Source organism: Chelon labrosus (assembly GCF_963514085.1).
Source record: "Chelon labrosus genome assembly, chromosome: 3".
In the NCBI taxonomy this organism is placed as follows: Eukaryota; Metazoa; Chordata; class Actinopteri; order Mugiliformes; family Mugilidae; genus Chelon; species Chelon labrosus.
Genome location: NC_140339.1, coordinates 30,321,215 through 30,343,609, shown reverse-complemented (window position 1 = coordinate 30,343,609; position 22,395 = coordinate 30,321,215). Strand labels below are relative to the sequence as shown.

General features: G+C 39.2%; 1 protein-coding gene across 1 annotated transcript in view; it reads left to right on the top strand.

Moving 5' to 3' along the window:
* The window catches only part of LOC311485741 (neural-cadherin), a gene marked incomplete at both ends in the record, with an annotated part of 265,222 nt that overhangs the window by 241,179 nt on the left and 1,648 nt on the right, over window positions 1-22,395 (top strand). The window contains 2 exons of the mRNA XM_084541334.1: window positions 4,284-4,528; window positions 22,019-22,173. Coding sequence (XP_084397460.1) covers window positions 4,284-4,528; window positions 22,019-22,173 — 400 coding nt within the window. The remainder of the gene's footprint in view (window positions 1-4,283; window positions 4,529-22,018; window positions 22,174-22,395) is intronic.

Below are 22,395 nucleotides of genomic sequence, written 5' to 3'. Positions count from 1 at the left end.
ATATTTAATCACTCATTGTATCATTATAAACTTCTTGGGAAGTTAAGTCCCCATGGGTCCATAATTTGAACACGTTACTTTAGAAAATCCATGTTCAGATTTGACACCCCCAGTGTGTTGGAATCAGTATGCTACTATCAGAATTTACATATTATTAACATGTGAAGTTGCCATTTTGCTTCAGGCCAGTCTTAATTAGATTCAGGAAGGATTACCCTCAGAAACAGTCCTTCAGGCTCATCAGTTAGTGTTTGGTCTCATTCTGTGTGACACTGAAGACTCGTTCAACAGTTCCAAAAGATTTATTGTTACAACTAGCCTGGCATAGTCTGACTCAATTCTTATCAGGATATGAGTGTCGCAGCATGCCATTTGGATTTCATTACTGGCCATGTTTCAACAGATACTGAAAAAAAAAAAATATATCTCTGCATGTGATTGGATAGTTTTTCAACCAATCAGAGCCATCTTGTTGTCAACCAATTCAACCCAATAGCGGTCAGATGATGTGTTGATGACGACACCGCTGTCACTCTCCTGTCCATCACTGCATAAAGCCCACCCAGATGATCTGACTGGTGGCAGATCTTTCCCAGAGCATAATCACTTTACATTGGAGAGACCCCAAAACAACCTTCTGCCGCAAAACAGCCTGTTACTGTACAGCTTGAATGTGTTGGTACAGGGAGGTAAATAGCAAGTGTTAAGGCTTGGCAACGGGTCAGCTTGAAAAGGTAGTGAAATAACAAAACTATGTAAAAACAAAAACGTTAAAAGACTATTCAACTCATTTGGCTGATGTGGTGCATAATCAGCAGCAGTTTGCAACTTGCTTATTAATTTTCCCTTTTAACGAAAGCATATTCTCAGGAAAAGCAACTGAAACAAGTCTTAAGGCAGCATAAAATTGAGATGAAAATCTCTTTAAATAGTCTATTTTTTTAAAAAAAACAAAAAAGACCGAGAAGTGTTCAAAAACAAAAGCAGTCAGGCTTAGGAGACGCTCACAGCCCCCCACCTGTCACTAATTACTGTAAGTGAGCATGCATTCTCATACATTATGATAAGACTCGTCACAGCAGCAATTCCAGTCACAGCTGACAGCAGGCAATGGTATGAGAAAGTGGAGAAAAGAGAAGTAGTGTTGTCTAGCTGACTGACAGGATTCCTGTATTCACCACCTCCACAGACTCCATCCAGGCATAATGAACACTGAGTGCTAAGCTCTGGTTATGTCATAATAATCCCTCCCACAACTAATTATCTTTGAAAATGTCTTTCAAACGGCCAGGTCTGCGTTTCTACTTTCATTATCAAAATAGCTGGCTTTTACAACAGCAAAAAAAAAAAAAAAAAAAAGGATCATGTTCAACAAAGTACTCACTAAGAAACTAACTTACACAGAGTCTAGGTTCTAGATTGAAATGGTCAGAAGATTCCTGGCTGAAGACTGTCATGGGGAATAAATGTACTGTACTTATGATGAAATGCTGCTTCAAAAGATGACAGTGGAACTCAAAAATCTGTTCTGCAGCACTTAATAAGCAGACAAATAAGCACTGTGTTCTTTTTCTTTTTGCACTGGATAAAATCTCAGACTCTGTACAAGATGAAGCTTAGGGACGGCTAGTTGCCACTGAGGAGTAGGGAGTGTTACATGAACAAGTATTCACCCTCGGCCAACAGCATTATCAGTAAAACATGATATTGTCCAGCATATTGTCTTAAAGTGATCTTTCTATGTTACTACTATATTATCTGTAAAGGTTATCAGTCTTCCAGGCTATGGTATATTTAAAAACAAAGTTGAAACAAGGACAACTGGACTTGTTGGGTTTTCTTAAAGATGTTTTACCACTCATCCAAGTAGACTGGTGGGGAGTTAGAAATGGGAACATCTGTGGGTGTTGCCCCACTGAAACTCACATGACTAGAATCTGTAACGACCAAATACTCACCTGTAATTACAGTTAAAGTACGAATGTTCCTAATAAAACCCCAACTCCTCACTGGTCTTTAAGAACTGACTTCTTGGATGAGTGATGAAACATCTTCCAGAAAACACAGCAAATCCAGTCGTCCTTGTTTCAGCTTTGTCTATTGGTTCTGTACCCTTACATTTATGAATACTACTTTATCACTTTGTAAAAATGAATTCCAAAAAGATTTTAAACTGAATTACGCCCTCAGTAACTGCAAAGAGAGGGACTGCCAGAGATTCTCACCCATATGGTGAATGTAAATAGCTTAACAGTTTAGTTGGATGTAAACTTGATTTGGAGAAGTTTGGAGGAGATGCACTAAATTAACCTTTTTCTGTCATGTGTGGATTAGTTTTAACAGCAGTGGAACAGTTATGAGATCAATTACAGCACCATTTTGAATTTACTGTTTGCTGTTTCATAGTTAAGTTGAGTCAGTATCTAACATGAAAATATCTTCAGAGGCCAGAGGCAAGACTCATCTCTGATGTCATCAAAATGTACAGCCTTTAGCTGCTACATAGACGTTGAATGGGATACTGAATTAATGGGCTCATAAAATGTTTGTTTGAGCTGTTACACCCAAATGAGCTTTTAATTATAGTGGCGCTTTCTGAAGTGAGGCAGAAAATGTGCCCCTGTCTGCATAAAATCATCCTAGTTACTGCCAGTGCCACAGTCAGCATTTTTATCTCCTGCGGTTCATTCTCTATTGAAGTGTACATCCGTGTGAGATCACTAATTAAAGAACTAATGAACTTTCTTCATCGGTGTAAATGGTAATGAACAGTCCACGTGGTAATGAAAGGACCAGAGGTGGGTAGTAACAAGTCACATTTGACTCTGTAATTTAGTGACTTGTTTGAGCAACTGAGTACCTTTTATTCATCATTTAATTCTTGAGTACTTTTATTTCTGTTACATTTGGATGCATCATCATCGTCATCATCATCATTATGATTATGCATTAATGCATATACCTGAGATTCCAGCTGTGATGCCCTTTCACAGCCACATCCCCTCATATCTGTCTTCATAGCAGAATAACTGATGAAGGTACAGTTGGACATTTACAAGAGCGGACCATTCGTAATCCCACCTGTTCTTTGCTCCACTGTCAGAGTTTAGCTTTAAAACAGCACTAGACAGCTCAGAGAGCTAGCTTTGGTGGTGACCACTTGTTTAAGGTCAGAAATACTAATATCTTTGATACTTTGTAATGTACATGATATTTAGAAACCTCAGCTACTGAACCTAAACATAATTCAAGAAGCCTGTTGAAGTGAGTAAGAAGCAAGTAATCCAGCCCATAGACTGTAAGAAAAGTGGACACCATGACGGCACCTTAAAAGTGAAGCCAAAGCATGTGGCGCTCCCCCTGGTGGCTGACTGCAGTATAGCTCCACCTCCCCCATGTTAGTGGATTAATTTATTATTAAATAAATTTTATTATTATTTTTTAATTATTATTAAATACATGATTCAATTATCTAATAAGTATTATTATTAAATAATTTAATAATAATTTAATTATTATTAAATAAATTGTTACGCTATGAAAACACAGTGGGACATCATGATGATTGACAGTTGCCATTGACAACTGCTGTCTCAAGCAGTGCTGTAGGACCATGAGGAAATTATTATTTTTTTAAATAGGTGGCTGCCAGGACTGCTCAGACTCTGGCCCCAAACTTGCAAGATGGAACTGCCCGTATCCCCGGGATACTAATGTCAGTTTAACCAGTCGGAGATGCATTACCCATTTTCTCATTGCCTATATTCCAGCAGATCCAGATTTATTCCATGGACCTGAGTGATATAATGCTTCAACTGCATGTGGTTTTGAGGTAAAACTGAAGGAGTCAACACCCCTACTGCCATGAGAAAATGTCACCTCATTTTCTTCTAATGAGCCTAAATGAGCTATATGATAGTTGAACATAACTCAGTTTCGAAATGTCACTCACTCTTAAGCTTATGTAGTTATTTGGCTGATAAACATTTTAACATTCGATTGTAGCTACAAATAGCAGCCTTTTTGTATAAGCATAGTTTTTAGGGTAAATTAAACACCACTGCGTATCAGAAGTTTTATCTAATGACTGAGTGCCCATACAGACATATTTTATCTAATGATGTAGCTGATAAATGGGATTTCTCAAACCAAAGCTATTTATCTCTTTCTATTTATTTGATTTCTCTTTTCTACATGTTCACATCATAATTTTTTTTCTCACGTACAGTAAATCTGAATTATTTTCTTATTCTTTCCCTTGCCTTCCAACTCCTCTTTTCTAGATGCCCCCCTGGTCACATGATCCGTGTGAACGGGACCAAAAAGTCCTGTGTTTACACCCTCTGTGCTACCCGGCCTTGTCACCGTGGGACATGTGTGGCCCAGTCACCCTCCAAATTCACCTGCCACTGCCCGGAGGGTTACAGGGGACGCCACTGCGAGACGACACTGGCAATTTACAGGGAGGACGTTGGCCTGAGCTTCAGCTCCCTCTTTGCCATCTGTATCTGCTTCATGGCCTTACTGGGTAACTACTGCGTCTGCTTTGTGGAACACCTGCTCATTTTGTTCATTATAAACATTTCCATCATAAGAATATGAAGATGTTGATAGCCTCTTAGGTTTTTTGTGATGACATTTTTAATCTATTTTAGTACATTTTTGTAAACATACACACAGTGCAGGTTCAACAAGATCCACATATAGTATTGCCACACTGTGCAGTGTGTCCTGTATAATTCTTAAAATGCAGAGAACTCTTGCAGGACATTGATAAAAATACATACAAGCACCTACATACATGTTGTACAATATGGAGATAATAAGGATTCTCCCAGCTTTCTGGAAGGTAGAAAAAAGCACAAGAACATAGCCATGGTAGTAAAACAGACAATACAGAAGCTCATTTCAATGTGTTTTGTGTCATAAGTGTTAACATACAGAATCTCTTCAAAACATTTGACCTGGTATGAACATACAACATACATATACAAAGCTGACACCATTCCGAAATGAAAATACACAAGCATCAATTTTCCACATTTTTCACCTCGTAACCCCAGAATAAGGTATAATCTATTGGGGATTATTGAAGAACCACACAACAGCCCAGGAACCCAGGTTGTACCTTTTAAAGATGCGCACAAACACAACAATGAAGTACGTAAGCCTAAAGAAACCATGATTTAACTAAAATTATGACAGACATTGTGTTTACATCTGACTGGAAGTCAGCACCCTTGAAATCATGTCGCACACCTACTCCACATAGTTTTGAATCTAATACAGCAGTGGTCAGCCAGCAGCACCAAGATTGGCAAATGCTGGAATTCCACTTTAAGGATCTGATACCCGCTAAACAACTTATTTCTCACATGCATACACAATGTGATAGTAGTGTACCAGATCTTTCTGTTGATATAATACTACAGATGTCTGTTTGATAATTAGTGCCTTGGTTTAACCCTAGAAGCTTGTTGTGCTGTGGGTATAGTTAGACCCTAGGGACAAATGTTATTGCACTTAGACTAACTGATAAACATATATCCCTTCGGAGAATGTAATAATTACTACACAAGGCTCCTATTAGTTAATATTCCTCATCTTTATCTACATAACCCACTAAACATACATATTTTTTATATACATTGTGTAATGTAAGTGGTGAGCTACAATGAAATATGGGGTTCAGTGAGTACTTTTAAGATCCCTGTGCGATGCCTACAGATAATCGGAATAGTATAAAATGACTTGCCACTGTTGGCTTTTTGTTTGGAAGTGTATAAAATGCTTTTTAAATTACATTCTGGGGCGGCACAGTGGTGAGGTGGTTAACACTGATGCCTCACAGCGAGAAGGTCCCGGGTTCGAATCCATGGGCCGACTGGGCCTTTCTGTGTGGAGTTTGCATGTTCTCCCTGTGTCTGCGTGGGTTCTCTCCGGGTACTCCAGCTTCCTCCCACCGTCCAAAGACATGCTGGTTAGGTTAACTGGTGATTCTAAATTGGCCGTAGGTGTGAATGTGAGTGTGAGTGGTTGTCTGTCTCTCTGTGTTAGCCCTGTGATAGACTGGAGACCTGTCCAGGGTGTACCCCGCCTCTCGCCTGATGACAGCTGGGATAGGCTCCAGCAGACCCCCGCGACCCTTAACAGGAACAAGCGGTTATAGAAGATGAATTAATTAATGAATTACATTCTTGGCATTCATTTGCATGATGATTTGATGATTAACAGTGTTATATACTGTAGCTCAATGCCACTAATGAAATTAACATAGTCAGGTCTCGCAAGGAATTTTAGGTTACTAAACTTCCTCTGTGGTACTGTATTAATACTTATTGCCTGTGAATGGATTGTCTGGAACAGACTTTTATCTTGTTAAAATCCGAATCTCTCTGCCACCCTGTCTGTTTTTCCTCGTTGAATATTCATCTACCAGGGCCTTCAGTGCTGTATTCCTATTCCTACAGGATCCTCTGCTCTAAAAGTGCCTTGGGCACAGTCATACACAGAGAATTGTCAGTACAATGACATATTCTCCTTGTTTAATTGAGGACAATACCACAGAACACTAAAGAGCAATATGAGACAGAGCACAGTACAAGAGAAGAAAACAGATCAGAGGAGAACAGAATACAACAGGATGCCACACAAAAGCAAAAGAAAACACGAGGGAGCTGAATAGATTTCAAAGCGGAGGCACAACACGGTGAGGTAAGGGAAAGCAGGGGATGCGTAGTGCTGTGAAGGACGGTGTCAGTGTCACACTGTGGCCGGCCACGTCTGCTTGTCTCATTGGTGATTCAGAGTTCACCTCTTTCCCACCCTGAGCGGAGTCAGACACAGTTCAAATGATCATTTCTCCTTCTCCTCTTTTCACCTCCATCCCCCAGCATCTCCCTTCAAATTTGGCTTTAAGCTCATATTAAATGTGACATCCAACCTTGATCCTGCTGAGGCCCAGTTCTGTTTTAAGTGTTAATTACTTGATTTGTAGGCGTATAAGGTGCTGTTTACCCAAACCTGCAGAAATTGAGATCAATGCTCTGGGGGGCATTGGTAGTCATTTCAATCAGTAGAGCTTCCCATGCTCGATCGGTCAAGCGTTCCACACTCTGAAATTTAAGTAGCAGCTAGAGAGACTTTTTCAATGTTTTCATCAAATATTGCTGGTGCAGACTCCAAATGTTTGAATAGCAAGTACAAACGAAGGGCAGCAACTCCCACAGAAAATAGGTCTGTTGAGAATGTTTGGTGAAGATTATAGAGAAATCAATTCTGTGCTACAAAGGGATTTATATTAATTAATTCCTTTTGATCTTACTGTTTCGGCTAGTATGGTTGTTTATTTGATGGTTCTCAGATGAATTTTGTTCAGTTACTGTATTTACCATCCCTGGAGCATGGATCCCTGCGTTTAGTGATACCCCGTCTCATGCTTTTATTCAAGCAGCAGGCCAGAGTATCTCAGCATCTGTTTGTGGATGAATCTTAAAACGTTGGTGAGCACTGACTTTCCTCTTGTAGCACCATGAAAGTTGACATCTGTGGTTTTAATGAGACATATTAGCAGGCGGCTGTGGCTCAGTATGTAGATCAGGTTGTCCACGAACCAGAGGGTTAGCGGTTCGATCCCAGGAATCGTGTGAATGTGTGTGTGCTTGTGTGAGTGAATGGGTAGATGTGTCTGTGACTGTAAAGCGCTTTGAGTACCAATAAGTAGAAAAGCGCTATATAAAAGCAAGGCCATTTACTATTTACATCATGTATCAAGCACCGCTGAAGGGATTGCCATGAATTTCAATAACGGGCTGATCCTCTTTCTTTTCATCTAGAACCATCATCAGTTTGCCAATATTTTGATTAATGGTCAAATATCTGGAATTCCGATTTACCGTATGTCAAACATAGTTTTACTAGCCGTTCAGTGGTACTTACCAAAACATGGTTAAAGTGGTCACCTAAAGCGATATTCCCATGGGACTAGTGACTAAGTCATTTGTAATAAGTATATGATCTGTGAATTAGCAATGTCCTTAATTTGTAAATCATAAACAGCAAATTGCCTCCAAACACAGAGGTCCTATGATAATATTAGTCCAATGCAAATCAACATCTCTGACATTTAAGGTGTGTTTTCATTTCTTCAAGGAGTTTTATTTCCTCCAAGGTTTTGACCTCTTTCTCACTCAGCATGGAGACCCATTTACAGAAAAAAAACGAGCTCAAAACAATCACAAGAGCTCAATCTTAAAGGATGATGATGAGTTAGACAGCAAAACCTTTTGACATACTGGATTTATTTATTGATGTGTTCATATCACATCAGTCACACTGGTAAAGGTGGATCTGAATTTCATACTGCCAGGCGGTTCTCCATCAGGATCAGCAATGAAGTGGTTTAAAAAGTACAATATTTACCTCCAGCATGCAGTGGAATAAAATCAGAAAGCAGCAGCACATTGACATCATTTCCACATAAAGTGCATTTGAGTAAAACAGTTTGTTTGTCTGGTGGGAATGCGCTGCCCACAACACAGACATAAGGTGGCAATTTGTAAATCACATGACGGCCCCAGGTAATGCTAATCTTGTGCAAATATGGCATAAGATGGTGAATACCATAACGATCACCTGCTAAACATGCTGCTGTCGTAATTTTATTCAAAGCAAAGCCAAAGTACACTCTCACAGAACTGTGCACTCATTACCTCCCAAATGAAAATAAGAAACCACCATGAAAACAAATCATCAGCACAGAACATTCAGGATTTTGCTTGAAAAACTTTAATGGCAGATTGTATTAGTTGCAGTCACTGCAGGAATTTCTTATTAATGCAGTTTAGTTGATGCCTCTAGCCAGAACATCTGAAGAGAATTCTTATAGTAGTTTCTCCTCCATTGATTAGAAGAGCTGACTTGCAGGGCCAACCCTGTCACAATCCCCACTGTGCTCCTGTGGGGTTGTGAGTTCAGAGCAAAGTTTCTAGTTCAAAAATGTCAGCATGGCTGCAGACCAAGTCAAAGTCCAATTGTCTATCTCTTGACAATATTAATGATTAATAGCCTAGGCCTCTGAATATATCATGTAGCTTGAATATTGATTTGGCACTCGGTGATGGGAATTAATTTATTCTATTTGCTACGTGTTGTAGCTGTATGCAAATATCCTCTCTTCACCTCCATGTGCCTTCTTATGTTTCCACTTCCATTATTATCGCTCTGCATCTGTTTTTTTTGTAATCTTTGTAATCTTAATTTAGTTTATTACTGTTGTTCTGACACAGATATACAATAATCACACAGGTTTGATACATCTATTTTACAGTAACAAAAGGTATAAATGTAAATATCTCTGTTGCATTGTATTCAGTTGGACCAAGATGTAAATAAGTATACATTAACACAACCACATATTTCAACATCATTTGTGGAAATAATGAAACTAAGATAAAAAAATCAAAATTAGATGTTTACATAGGGGCTTCCCTGTTTTTTTGCCTCACTCAGGGGTGCCTGAGTGGTGTAACTGAGAGGGTTTGATCATAGTAAAGTACCTTTTCATGAGTGTGAGGTAGAGTGAAGTAGAAGTTAATTTACCGTTGTTAAGACAATAGAAAATATAGATGGAAAACCACGTATAAAATGGTTATGAGGATCACTGACATATAAAACACCAGTATGTTGGTTCTGTTCAACCTTTAGACCATAGACTTTGAGAGTGGAGATTCAGTCAAGATGCCAGATTAGGGACACCGATGTCGGTCAATGAGTCACGAACTGAATATATCCAGGCAATCTTCTCTACCAGACAAATTAAACAGTCACTTCAGTGATTGCTGCATTGATTCTATCACGGCAAGTCCTGCAAGCTGAAGATATTTCCAAGGTTATCTTTGTACATTTTTCCAGTACCTTCACTGATTAGTGGCTTTCTTAAGGCTGCACAGCTGTTCAGTCCCAATCCCTTGAGTTCCCTTCATAGTGTCACTATTAAACATAGCCCTGAGTTCTACGGTTGTTTTTCTTCGATTTGATTTCGCCAAACGTTTAAGTGATCGCCGATCACGATCAATCAGGATTTTTTTCCGACCACATTTCTGCCTCGAAGACGATGGTTCCCCACTATCCTTCCAGTTTTTAATAATGCGTTGGACAGTTCTTAACCCAATTTTAGTAGTTTCTGCAATCTCCTTAGCCTGTTTAAGAAGGGTCAAATCATTGGCATGCATCAAGCAGAGAAAACATCTAACATCTTTTCCACAACCACGGGATGTGTCTTTTGACATGGTTGTTTAAGAAATGAGAAGCTACTCATTGTATCAATTGGGATTAAATACCTCCCCAATCACCCATGCAGTAATTGTCCAATAGGAGGCTCCTACCTATTTGCTTAGTTAAATTCATGTGGTTTTTGGCCAGGCAGTGTATGAATAATATACTGGTATTGCAATACCTACAAGGCTGTCTTGATTTACAATAACCTCAGAGATTATTGTCAGTATAACTCACAGATACCAAGGAATATAGTGTTCACATTTCAAAGGCACAGTGATTGTTTTCTGATCAAGTGCAAGCAACTACTTTTACACTGCTTACTAAGGTTACGCCCAATTTGCTGCACAATAGGTTTGTTTCCCTGAAAGATGTATGCCATTGTACAATGACTGAGACTGGACTTCTGGACCGTCTTTTTTAATATGCGGGTAATTTGTTGTTTGATGTAATTGGATATATTTATTTTTAAGAACTGTCAATACCAGCATCCTCAACAGGTATACCCCATAAACCCAAAACAAGTTGTTACAAATTGTGAAGTATTTGTTCATTCTAAAATTTTAAACATTTAAACATATCACCATTAAAAAAATATCACCATCTTGTTTGTCATTGTTGTTCCTTCTTTTTTTTCAATTAGGGGTACTCAGATTTTGCTTTGTTACTCCACAAGGAGAGGATTTTTAATTAGGACTTGGGTCAACCTGAATTCATTTTGTATTTGCTCATATTAACTAATTTCTAAGGGGCAGATCTTTAATGTTAGGCTAAATTTTGAGCCAAGCTTCAAGTACAGTGTGTTGGTTTTGTGCGCATCATCAGAGCCTTTGTTTCAAAGTAGCTCATTATCATAGCAAAGATAAAGATTCTGAACTGTGCTTTCTCTAATGAGGACTATTTTGAAAGCTGATTTGATCTTCTGACATTGCATCCATGCAGGACTGTGAGTATTGGAAGACGCTTTTAAAATACAATTTATGTCCCTGGAAAGGCTAAATGGAGAGGCTAAAAGAAGAAGCTGGCCTATCTAGCAAATCCAATAGCCAATGGGAAAAGTAAAAACAGTGGGGAAATACAAATGCAAATGGTAAAGGCTATTTAACATTACCATTTTAAATGCCTGATTAAGTGAGTAAAGCAAAAACTGTTGAGAGACAAGGCTGCACTCCACCATAAACCAAAGGGTTTATCCTCTGATGACAATGACAGTGAGGAGTTGCAGTCCAGTCATCAAGTACTTAAATTAACTAATAATAATAATAATACATTTAATTAATAAGCGCCTTTCAAGACACACAAGGACACTTTACAAAACACAAGGACACAAAACAAGACAATAACTGATTAAATAATACTACTATCTTCATTTTAGTGGGACTGCAGTAACTTACATGTGCATGCTGGAGATTGTCGCTCCAAGAACTGAATAATATCAGAAGTAAGGTTTAAGACTCGTTTTGGTCACTGTTAGGGGTAACATATAAAACACAAATGACAAAGACAACAGTAATATCGTGTTCAATTATAATCACATTAGAGTATTCTTCTGTTGTCTCCATCAACCCACTTTCTCATGTACAGACTGAAGACACAGTAACATTGTAAAACTGATTAGAATCATGTGCTTTTGAAAAATAATGAAGAGATTTATTTTAAGGGAGAATGAAAAATTTTGAATGTTGTAGTAAAACCTTGATGACTTTTAGTGGTTAATTAACAATTGATGGCAATTTTATTTCTATTTGCATATTCTTTGTTTTCTTTTTCTCAGCTTTTTTTAGAGGTTTAAATACCACTGGCACAGGAGTCCTTCATTTTAATACAAGTTTGAAACTAGTTAGGATATGAGTGTTTCTGTAACTTCCTGTGCAGACTGAAGGCTGCTTATAAAAGACTTGACTGATGCTTTTTGTCTCTGTCTCCCGCCGCTGTCTGCTCTATCATCTAGTCTTCCGTCTAGGTGAGGTGGAGTTTATCTCGAAAAAGCCTGTTATTAAATAACTATGCCACTTGTGCTAGGCTACTTGCAGGCTGTTGAGCTGACACAGAGCAGAGTGTGGCGAACAAACTGTCTTTCATCTCTATTATGAAGTGCACTCTCTTTTCTCAGTCCCCATCCAGTTCAACTAAAACACCTTCCATCTGAAATGAAAAGCCTTCTGTTTTAAGCAAAGCTCTCTTTCCCTCAAGTGAAATCTCTTTAAATTGGTTTATGATGGGACCGGGACAATGCTTCATTTGCTAGGTGGACCTCTATTGATTAATGTACAGCGTTGTCCACTGTTAGATGGGTACTCAAGTGCACACAAGTGTACTGTAGGTCTTCAATGCCCATAAGCAAAACACAACTTTACTTAAATGATAACAGAAAGGTCAGTCTTTGCTTTAAGTGCTCTAAACAGCTGTCCTCTGGTAGCACAGCAGCAATCCCAGACCCCAAACCATTTCAGTCTTGAGTAAATATAGAGACAGCACAGCATAGTGAATGTTACAACAGATCCTTCTTCATATGCTGCAGAATACCCAAATCTCTCCAACTGAAAGTACATTAATACCTACTGAAGTCATGTGGAGCTTAATGTACTGCTGAGGGAGACGTGAGTCCACCCACACAATGTTAGTCAAACATAATTCGTCTGAAATAATAAGTTTTCTGTCAAATGGAGTTGAAATATTTCATGTATGCATTTAAAGCCATTACAGTCTGTAGGAAAGATGCATATTGATTACTCCATGCTTTACCGCCTCCTCACAAAGTAACATTCCCTGTCAGAATATTTTAAACTGAAAGACTTCACTTCAGTGTCTGTGGTTTTCAGTGGGAAAAAAGTGCCACTGACCAAATACTTATGTACCAGACTGTAACTTAGCATGAACCCTCTGTTTTGCTTTGCACATTAACCCCCAGCTTGTTGAGTAAGCCACCAAACAAAACCTAATTAGCTGTTCAGTTGCAGTACATTAAATAACATATACATTTCCCTGCAAGCATATCATTGGGGCTGGTTAGATGCTGGTGCAGCCCTCATTCATCAGTACCACTGCTATCAACACACTTCACAACATGTCCTGTAGGCTACAGTGAACAGTGAATGTTTGTTTACTTAGTCTCTTGTTGCCCTGCTAGAGCTCAGCCTGTCGGACAGAGTCACTGACATGTCCCTCCAGCCTGCCTCGACGGAGAGAACCTTTTCTGACATTTTTCATCCTTCTAATGATAAAAAGATTTTTACCATACGCTGACGTTGACAGTGTTTCTGAAGGACGAAACATGATTTCAGATTTGACTTTGAGTCACTACGTCCAAAAGAAACCCCCTAAACAATTCATTCTGCTTCATTTAGCTTTTCTCTTTACGTGTCTTGTAGTGTGTTTGCTAACAACTTACATACATACATACATACATACATACATACATACATACATACGTGCAAAGGTCCCATTACATTAGCTAGTGACACCTGCAGAGTCGGCTGATGAAATTGAATTTGATGTGATTTTTCCTGATGATGAAGGACTCCACCAGCACTTTAAACTGGTTCATGAGGTTTTGTGTGGACTGTTAGAACCTCCTCAAACTTAGAGTTTGACAGACTAGAACTTGGGCGTTACTTGCAACATTTGGTTTGGCTTTTATTTCTTTGTATTAATTCTTTTATCATTGTGCTTTGTTTTGAATAGAAAACTCTGCTCGACTCCTCAGCTGTCCTCAGCTGCCCAAGCTCAATGGGGCAGATCAACACATAATTAGAGAAATGGCCTATGCTTGGAAGTATCTTCGCTGCCTTTGTTTTATATAAATTAACAAGATATCAGCTTGAACTAAAGTTGTTTTCCCTCAAGTTGACCCAAAGCATTTCCTTTTAATTATTTTATTTATTGTATTTATTTATTGCCTCTTGCAGCAAGCTGTAAATGCAACATTGCCACACTAGCTAGAGGAACTGGCTCTTTAGCTGTTAAGTGCTATATGTTTCTAATTAGTTGCTGCATTCGTTTGGTGTTTGTTGGCAAGACGCAGTTTAAACGTTAAAGACAGTGTTTGTAAAACCAAAACAATGAGCTGAAAGACACATAAGCAATTTGAGTCTCTTTAAATGACCAGTATCACCTTGTGGATTTCATTCATTGTTAACATAAACATCATCAACTTAAAAATCCTGTTGACAGCAGTTTAGAACAGATGGAGATTAATGTCATGTTACGCATTTCTCTTGTTTTATGATGGTATTATCTTTAAAACTTTCCATAGTCCATACATCTCTGCAGACCACTGATGCATGTATATTTTAATCTTAGTGTTGTCAAATGCATCTCTGTTGCTGTTTGTGGTGATCTGAAATTTCAAATGCCGCAGTAGGAGAACTAACAGTAGAAAAATCACATACTAAGAATTAAAAGTACTGCATGAAGAAATAATCTCTGTTGCGAAACCTTACGTCAGCACTGCAAATGTTCACTGAAATGCTTGGTTTACACTCCTCCAATTTTACCTCCCATTCTGCTTTTTGAAATTGTGGGAACCGCAACTAAGCCTGCACCTTAAGATTGATGTGATCTGTTGGGATAATGTGGTACTGTGAGGTCTTTAAGATACATTATTACACAGGTGAAAGAAGGCAGTCCTGGTCTCTAGCTTTATGCCCGAATTAAAGGACATATCCTCATCAAATATAATTCCAAGGTTTTTCACAGTAGTACTGGAGGCCAAGGTAATGCCATCCAGAGACATCTGTTTTGTCTGAGTGTAAGATCCAAGTCTTTATGTCTTTAAAGCATCCTTGGAACTTAACCAGCTGATTAGTTTTTTCTGTTTTAGAGTATTAGTCCTAGCACAGAACCCTGAGGAACTCCGTAACTTACTGTTGTATAAATAGAAGAATCATTGTTGACATGGACAAACTGGAACCTGTCTGACAGATAGGATTCAAACCAGTCTAATGCAGTTCCTTTAATCTTGACCTCACTTTCAAGTCTCTGTAGTAAAATATTATGATCAATAGTGTCAAATGCAGCACTAAGATCTAGCAGAACAAGTATAGAGACAAGTCCACTGTCTGAAGCCATGAGGAGATCATTGGTAACTTTAACCAAAGCTGTTTCTGTACTGTGATGAACTCTAAAACCTGACTGAAACTCTTCAAACAGACCATTCCTGTTTAAATGGTCACGAAACTGATTAGCAACATTCTTTTTCTAGAATTTTAGAAATAAAAGGAGGGTTGGAAATTGGTCTATAGTTGGCTAAAACATCTGGGTCTAGAGTAGGTTTTTTATGTATAGGTTTAATTACAGCAATCTTAAAAGACTGAGGGACATATCGTGTTAATAAAGAGAGAGGTGTTAATTAATGGAGGTGTTAATTAATGGAAAAACCTCCTAGAGCAATTTAGTTGGGATGGGATCTAGAAGACAAGCTGATGATTTAGATGCTGTAATTGTTGAAGTGAGCTCAGAAAGATCTACTGGAGAGAAGGATTCCAGATATTGATCAGGTCCTACAGAAGTTTCTAATTCCACTGTACTTACATCTTTGACAGCTGTCGAAAGGATGCCTTGATTTTTTTCTCTAATGCCTACAATTATGTTTGTAAAGAAGCTCATGAAGTAATTACTACTGAGGGCTAAAGGAATAGATGGCTCAACAGAGCTGTGGCTCTTTGTCAGCCTGGCTACAGTGCTGAAAAGAAATCTGGGGTTGTTCTTGTTTTCTTCTATTAATGATGAATAATATGCTGTTCTAATGTTACAGAGAGCTTTTTATAAGCTGCTAAACCATCTTTCCAGGCTATGTGAGCTTCTTCAGAATGAGTAGAATGCCAAATTCTTTCCACCTTTCAGACTGCCTGCTTTGAACTTGCGCAACTGTGAATTATACCAGGGAGCTAGCCTCCTCCGATTCATGACCTTGTTTTTCAGAGGGGCAACTGAGTTAAGGGTTGCAGTAAGTGATGCTGCAGTGCTGCATAGTTTCTTATGAATTAATTACTTGAAAAAGAGACTAATTTTAGCTTGAAAATAGTCAGTATGATAAGCTAGGGGCCAGTGAAAACCTCATTACACCTTTAAAGTCTTAGAGAAGGTTGTCATCGGCTTCATATGGCAACTGGCCTTCAATAAACTGCCTCAGATGATGGTACTTAAAAAGAGCAGTGAGTAGAAGAGTAGTCATAGATTAGAGACAGATGGCTCCAGTGAACAGAATTATAGTCTGATGAGATAAAAATCCATACTACATTATTGACTTGTGTTGATGTACTCATAGACACTGATCTCATTGCAGGCCAGCTCGGATATTGATTGTTTGACAGGAAATCCCATTAGACACGAACACATTCAGCACCATTTGAACTGTTCTTGGTACTGATTTCTCTGCTCACCAAATAGCTGTGCCCCACCTCACTGGGCATCCAGTCTTTTCTAGAGGGAATGCTGAATTGGCATATGTGTTTTCATTTTGGAGACATTGTACAGGAATTGGGAAGTATTTCCATTCATTTTAAACAGCTATGACATTTGGAAGTGAATTCGCTGTGGTGAGATTTTTAGGAGTGGAGTGTGTGTTAATATCTAGTGTGGTGCAGTCAGCCCAAGGCATCTGCTGGCAATCTAGGAGTACTTTAGGGGGATGACCTAATGTGGTGGTTGCTGTTAAAGGCCAATGGCTTCAATGGAAACTTACTTAAAATGAGGGGTGGAGGAGGATGAAACCGTTAGAGGAGCTTAGAGGGTAAGTAGAAGGCAGATATAAGAGCTGAGCAAAGACTGTGAGAAAGTTAAACTAAAAAAAAAAAAGAGGAATGGTCAAAGATAGCACCGGACCTTGGAGGCATTGTAAACAAATAAACACATAATCTTTGGTTTCAGACTCACTCCTCACTCACACACACCAACAAACAAACAAATGCGCTGTCAGAAATACTGATCAAATTCCCAATTTCACTGTTTGCCCTCCAGAGAGGGCTTTGAACAGAGCAGATTCATCTTCTGCACCCTGACCTCCAGCTTCCTTGCTCACCTCCCCATGGAGCTCACTCTAGCCACTTCTTCACACTGACACACACACACACACACTAAGGCATTCTACTCAGCAGAGCGGAGCAGCCAAAAGTGTAAACACATAAAGGCATAAAGTCCTCCTCCATAAACCAAACAGTAACACACCTCTTGTATTTGCAGTTTACATTAGAGACTGTATTTTACCCCTCACATAATGCCCAAGCACTAATGCACATGATATTGATTCATGCAGTGAAGCACTGTCATCCTCACCGCAGCTCAAGATCAGATTTCTTTGTACACTTCACATCACACCCTGGGAGTTTGTGCTGGGAGAAAAAAAAAGAAATGCATAATGAAGTCCATGTGAAGTCTTCTGTTTGTTGTTTAGCCTTCACTCTTTTATAAACATGTTTCTCATTCCCAACATTGATTTCCTGCCACTTATGGATCTGTAAAACAGAAAAGCCATTTTCTGTTTATTTGCTGTTTCAAATGTATGCTATTCTCTGACAAAGTATCGAATCTGAAAAGATAACGATTCATTATGGTGCTTTAATAAGAACAAGTAATAATAATACGTCTTATCCAACAGAATTACATAACAGCTCTGCATTGTACTTTCTAGTTTCAGTATATCCAAGTGAAGCACACTAGCTAACTTCACCGACACACAGAAATGCTTATGTCAGAAAGTTGGTCTGGAGTCGCTCCGTTGGAAACTGATTATGCTCTGGCAAAAATCTGACATCTCTGAGAGGGCATGACCTGTTCTTTTGATGGGCTGTATGTAGCGATGAACAGAAGAGTAACACCAACAATACACATCATCTGAGCGTCACAGAGTTGACTTTGTTTACAACAAAATAGCTCTGATTGGCTGGAGGACTAATGGCGCGCAAAGGAATTTTTATTATCACAACCTGTAATGAAATCCAAATGGTGTGATATCAGACTCATAGTCTGATAAGAACTGAATTTGGGTACACCAGCGTTCTAGCACACAACATATAGCTAATTATCCTTCATGGCTTTTTGTTGAAAGCAATGTGAAACATTTGTTATATGTTGCTAGCTCCCTTTGCCGTGTTTTTATTTAGATGTTACATTTTCTTTGCAATTTTATTACCAGCAGTAACACTAATGGAAAAGGATTTTTTATTTAATTAATTTTTTTACACACATGCTCTTGCACGTTTGTCTTTCTTCACATACAAACAAAACTGAGACTCATCAGAACGTAGATCCTCACAGGCACCATGAAGTTGTGACTTAGGGTATGTCTTTTCAAACACTTGTTATTATTTTGTACTGCCTTTTGCCATTGTGCATTTTACTGTTTATGGGATGAAGAAATTATTAATGCTCATCATGTCCATTGAATTCAACTACAGCAGATGTGTGTCATTGCAGTTGCTTTATGCTCTTCTATTTAGTATTGAATATAACCCAGCATTAAATCCTCCAATTTGATATTCTCATTGGCTTTGGAAACCCCCAGGCTGCTGGTGCAGCTGCTTCTCAAAACTGTTTCGATTTATTTATTTTTTCTGTCTTTGGGAAGCTCAGGGCGCCCAACAGTAATGAGGACTATTGAAGTCGGGGCGAAGGACTGAACCTGTGACCTTGTCTTTGCCAGTTTTCCGTCTCTCTAGTGTCTGCGCCGCCCTCTGCAGCAGTCAGCTACATGTGTCTCCTGCCAAAAAACAAAAGTCTGTCTTTTTTCGCCCCCCCTTCTTGTTCACTCACCATTAAAAGCCATAATGCCACTCCAGAAATGAAACAGTGAATCTCGTGAAACAATTTTGTCTTATAAATCTGCCAGACTCTGGAGTTGTGGCGAGGGGGACAAGTTGACAGTAAATGAATATTGATTTTCCCTCTCACACTGTGCAGCTGGTTTCTGGCTGAGTGAATTTACTCTTACAGAGTCATCAGAGGGTGGGCTGTTTAATGGGGTGTTATCAATTCACGGAGAGTTTGAGTGCCTTCTGTCGGTGTGCTTACATGATGGATGGGCTGCTGGGTTTTATTTGTGATGGAGGAGGATATGTGGATAGAAAATATAAAGCAGGTTGGTGGAGAAGGAGAGACATGTTTAAAAGATGTGTTTGAGTTATTTAAGATCACAGATTTTTCATGGCGATGTCTTAGCCCAGATTAATAGGATTTGAACAGCGTGGGTATTTATAATGCTGCCAGCTGATATCAGCGGCGGTATGTGATTGCTGTTGTTCTTAAATGCGATTAAATGCAACTCTCTGATATACAGTCTTCACAAAAACAGATCTAAAGACAGCGTGTGAGTCAGGAAGTTAATTCAGTCAGTTAATGACATTTGCGCGTAAAATATTTAATATTATCTCAACACTGCACTCTAGACTCTACAAGCTGCTGCTTTGCAGATCTATGGGGAAAAGGCCTTTTGGTTCAATTTGGAAAAAAAACGAAATACCGTGTTTGTTTGTGTAAATCAGATAGTGAACTTGGAAGTGTTAACCAAAGCAAGAGGTGATAGGTATGAGACAAGACACAGGATTAGTTAGACATTTGAAAAGGTCACGGCAATAGCAGAGGGGGAAATATATGCAGAAAGAACTGTTCATTTGTGTGTGTTCTGCCTGCAGTCTGCTTTTTACTGAAGTTGAATCACCTCAACATTTATGACAGTTTGGGAGTCTGGTCTGGTCTAGGTGGGTGGTACATGTCTAGGTAACATCCACACAAATGCCAGGTCCAAAAGTTAATTTGTTACAAGAGGATCAATATATATTTTTTTAAAGTCTCAACCCTCCTGCAGTCTTTTAAAGTACTCCTGTTAAATATGAATATAAGCCAGTCTTTAAGGCTGCTTTAAAATGACTGTTCTAGGAGTGTAAGTGGTTCCAGTAAGACAACAGATCACTCATTTCCCAGTGCTTTAGTATTCTTGTAATGCCATTTGCAGTCAAACCCTGTCAGCACTACCTGCAGAGGCTCTTGTCTAAAGCCTGTTCTTTGCCTACAAAGCCTGTCATTCACACAGTTAGAATTTCCCTCAGCTATAGAAATATTGACACATGTGAGGGAGTAGGGTTTGGATTAATTTCAGTTAGCTTTTTAAATAGGCTCACGTGAATATTCGACTAAAATTGAAAGGCTAACACTGGGCAGTCGGGCCAGTCCTGTCCGCCGCTGACATGATGTTGTTTAATTCAATATTTAATAGGTGTTTTAATAAGTGTTTAACATGATCGAGGGGAAGCTTTGAGTTAAAACCATAAGATTCTAATGAAACAGCCATAATCCAGTCCATCACACGTATTCATGAATATATCCCCCTGATAATCTGAGAGTTGCAGGAGAGCAAAACATGTTCTAAATGAGAAATAGAATACAAGTGTATTGATGTATGGAAAAACAGTCCTTTATGAATGTGAGTGCAGACCAGCTGCATCCAATAATATGAATAATAGATTAAATTAAAACCAGCCAGTTCTTTGAATTGTGAATTAAATGAGAATAACGTATTTAACAAATTGCTGCTCCAACTGTTAGTTCTCATGTGCGGTTCAAACATGCTTAACATCATCCAGCTTATTGTTTTGCTTCTGACCCACTGCAGTTTAACTGGCTCTTACCTCTATAAGCCGTGCTGAAAAAGCCCTGAACAGTCAATAGTAGACAAAGACAGCAACTAGCAGTTGATTATTGTACAACAGTAGGGCTGTCGTAAACTGAAGAAATCTTGATTGACTGCAAGTCTTTGTTCAATTGACTGGTTGCAGGAAATAAATCTACACTGTATTTCTGGAATCACTAAATTGGGCCCAGCGCATTGAGTGCTTACATTAATTGGCCTACATTAATTCAAAATAAAAAGCTCGCATTTAGTTCCTAATACCCTCCACAGTGCTAGCGGGCCTCTTGTCATGAGCAATAAATATGACAATCCCATGGTGATATCATTTTTCAGTTTTGAGGTGAGAGCAGGCTTCACATCCAGCTTGGTCTGGGTGTTACTCTGCTCCTGGCAGTCGAAGCTGTCACTGCTCCTGCTGTTACAAAATGACCATTAGACCATTAGAACTGGCACATATTGAAATGTGCCACTTCTGATATGTTCACGGACAAAAGCCTTGAGCGAGAAACAAAAGAATTGCACAAGAATTACGCCTGCAGTCATTAGATGACATGCCATGTTGGCCGCTGTGGCGTCAAATTCAAACTGCTCAAAAAACTTGGTCAGATGATAACACATCAACCAACCAATCAACCAGGAGGTTTAAGCCCTGGTGTAATGGCTACTGCTGACATGTGATTAAGGTCTGTCTGCTGTGGACAGTGCAGTAACTAGAAAGCACCTGCTCATGTGGAACTGGTCTCCATGCACAAACCCATTCACACCCATTCAGAACCCTAACTCTAACCTAACCTGAGAACTGCATTTTGATGTGACAAGTGTAAATTAGTGCAGCCCCCGCAACAGCAGAGTGAAAGCTTACCTGGTATTACCACTAGAAATATATTTAGTCAAAAAGCAGCAGTGAAATAACACTTTGAATTTTAATGCGTCATTATCAATTAGTTCTAAACTTCACATTTCAGCTCACATTTCTGGCAATCCATGCTCAAGGCCAACTCCATTATAGAGCACCTCCCTCAGGGAGCGTACCTTAATTGCCTGCAGGATTTGAATGATTTAATTTGTAATGCTAATGCCTGTGCTGATGAACTTTCACTGCTATCTGTCTGTCTCTAGTGCTGCTGCTGGGCATTTTCCTCTACACTCGCTGGAGGTCCTACAAAGGGCTCAAGGAGGGCGTCTACCACGTTTCAGCGCATCACGACGGCTGGGAGGACATCCGAGAGAACGTCCTCAACTATGACGAGGAGGGAGGTGGGGAGGAGGACCAGGTACGCCACTCAGACACACACACGAACGGCACAAGCATATTATCCCTGTACCCTGCGTTAAAGCCAGCAGAGGAAGTTAGAAGACAGCTCCATAGGGGACACACTCACTTCCAAGTGATACTCATTATTACACTGATTTAGTGCTGCAATCTGTGTGTTTGCATGAAGGTGTCTTTAATTTTCAAGACTCTTATTTGGGAAATACTTAGCAGTGGATTGAGG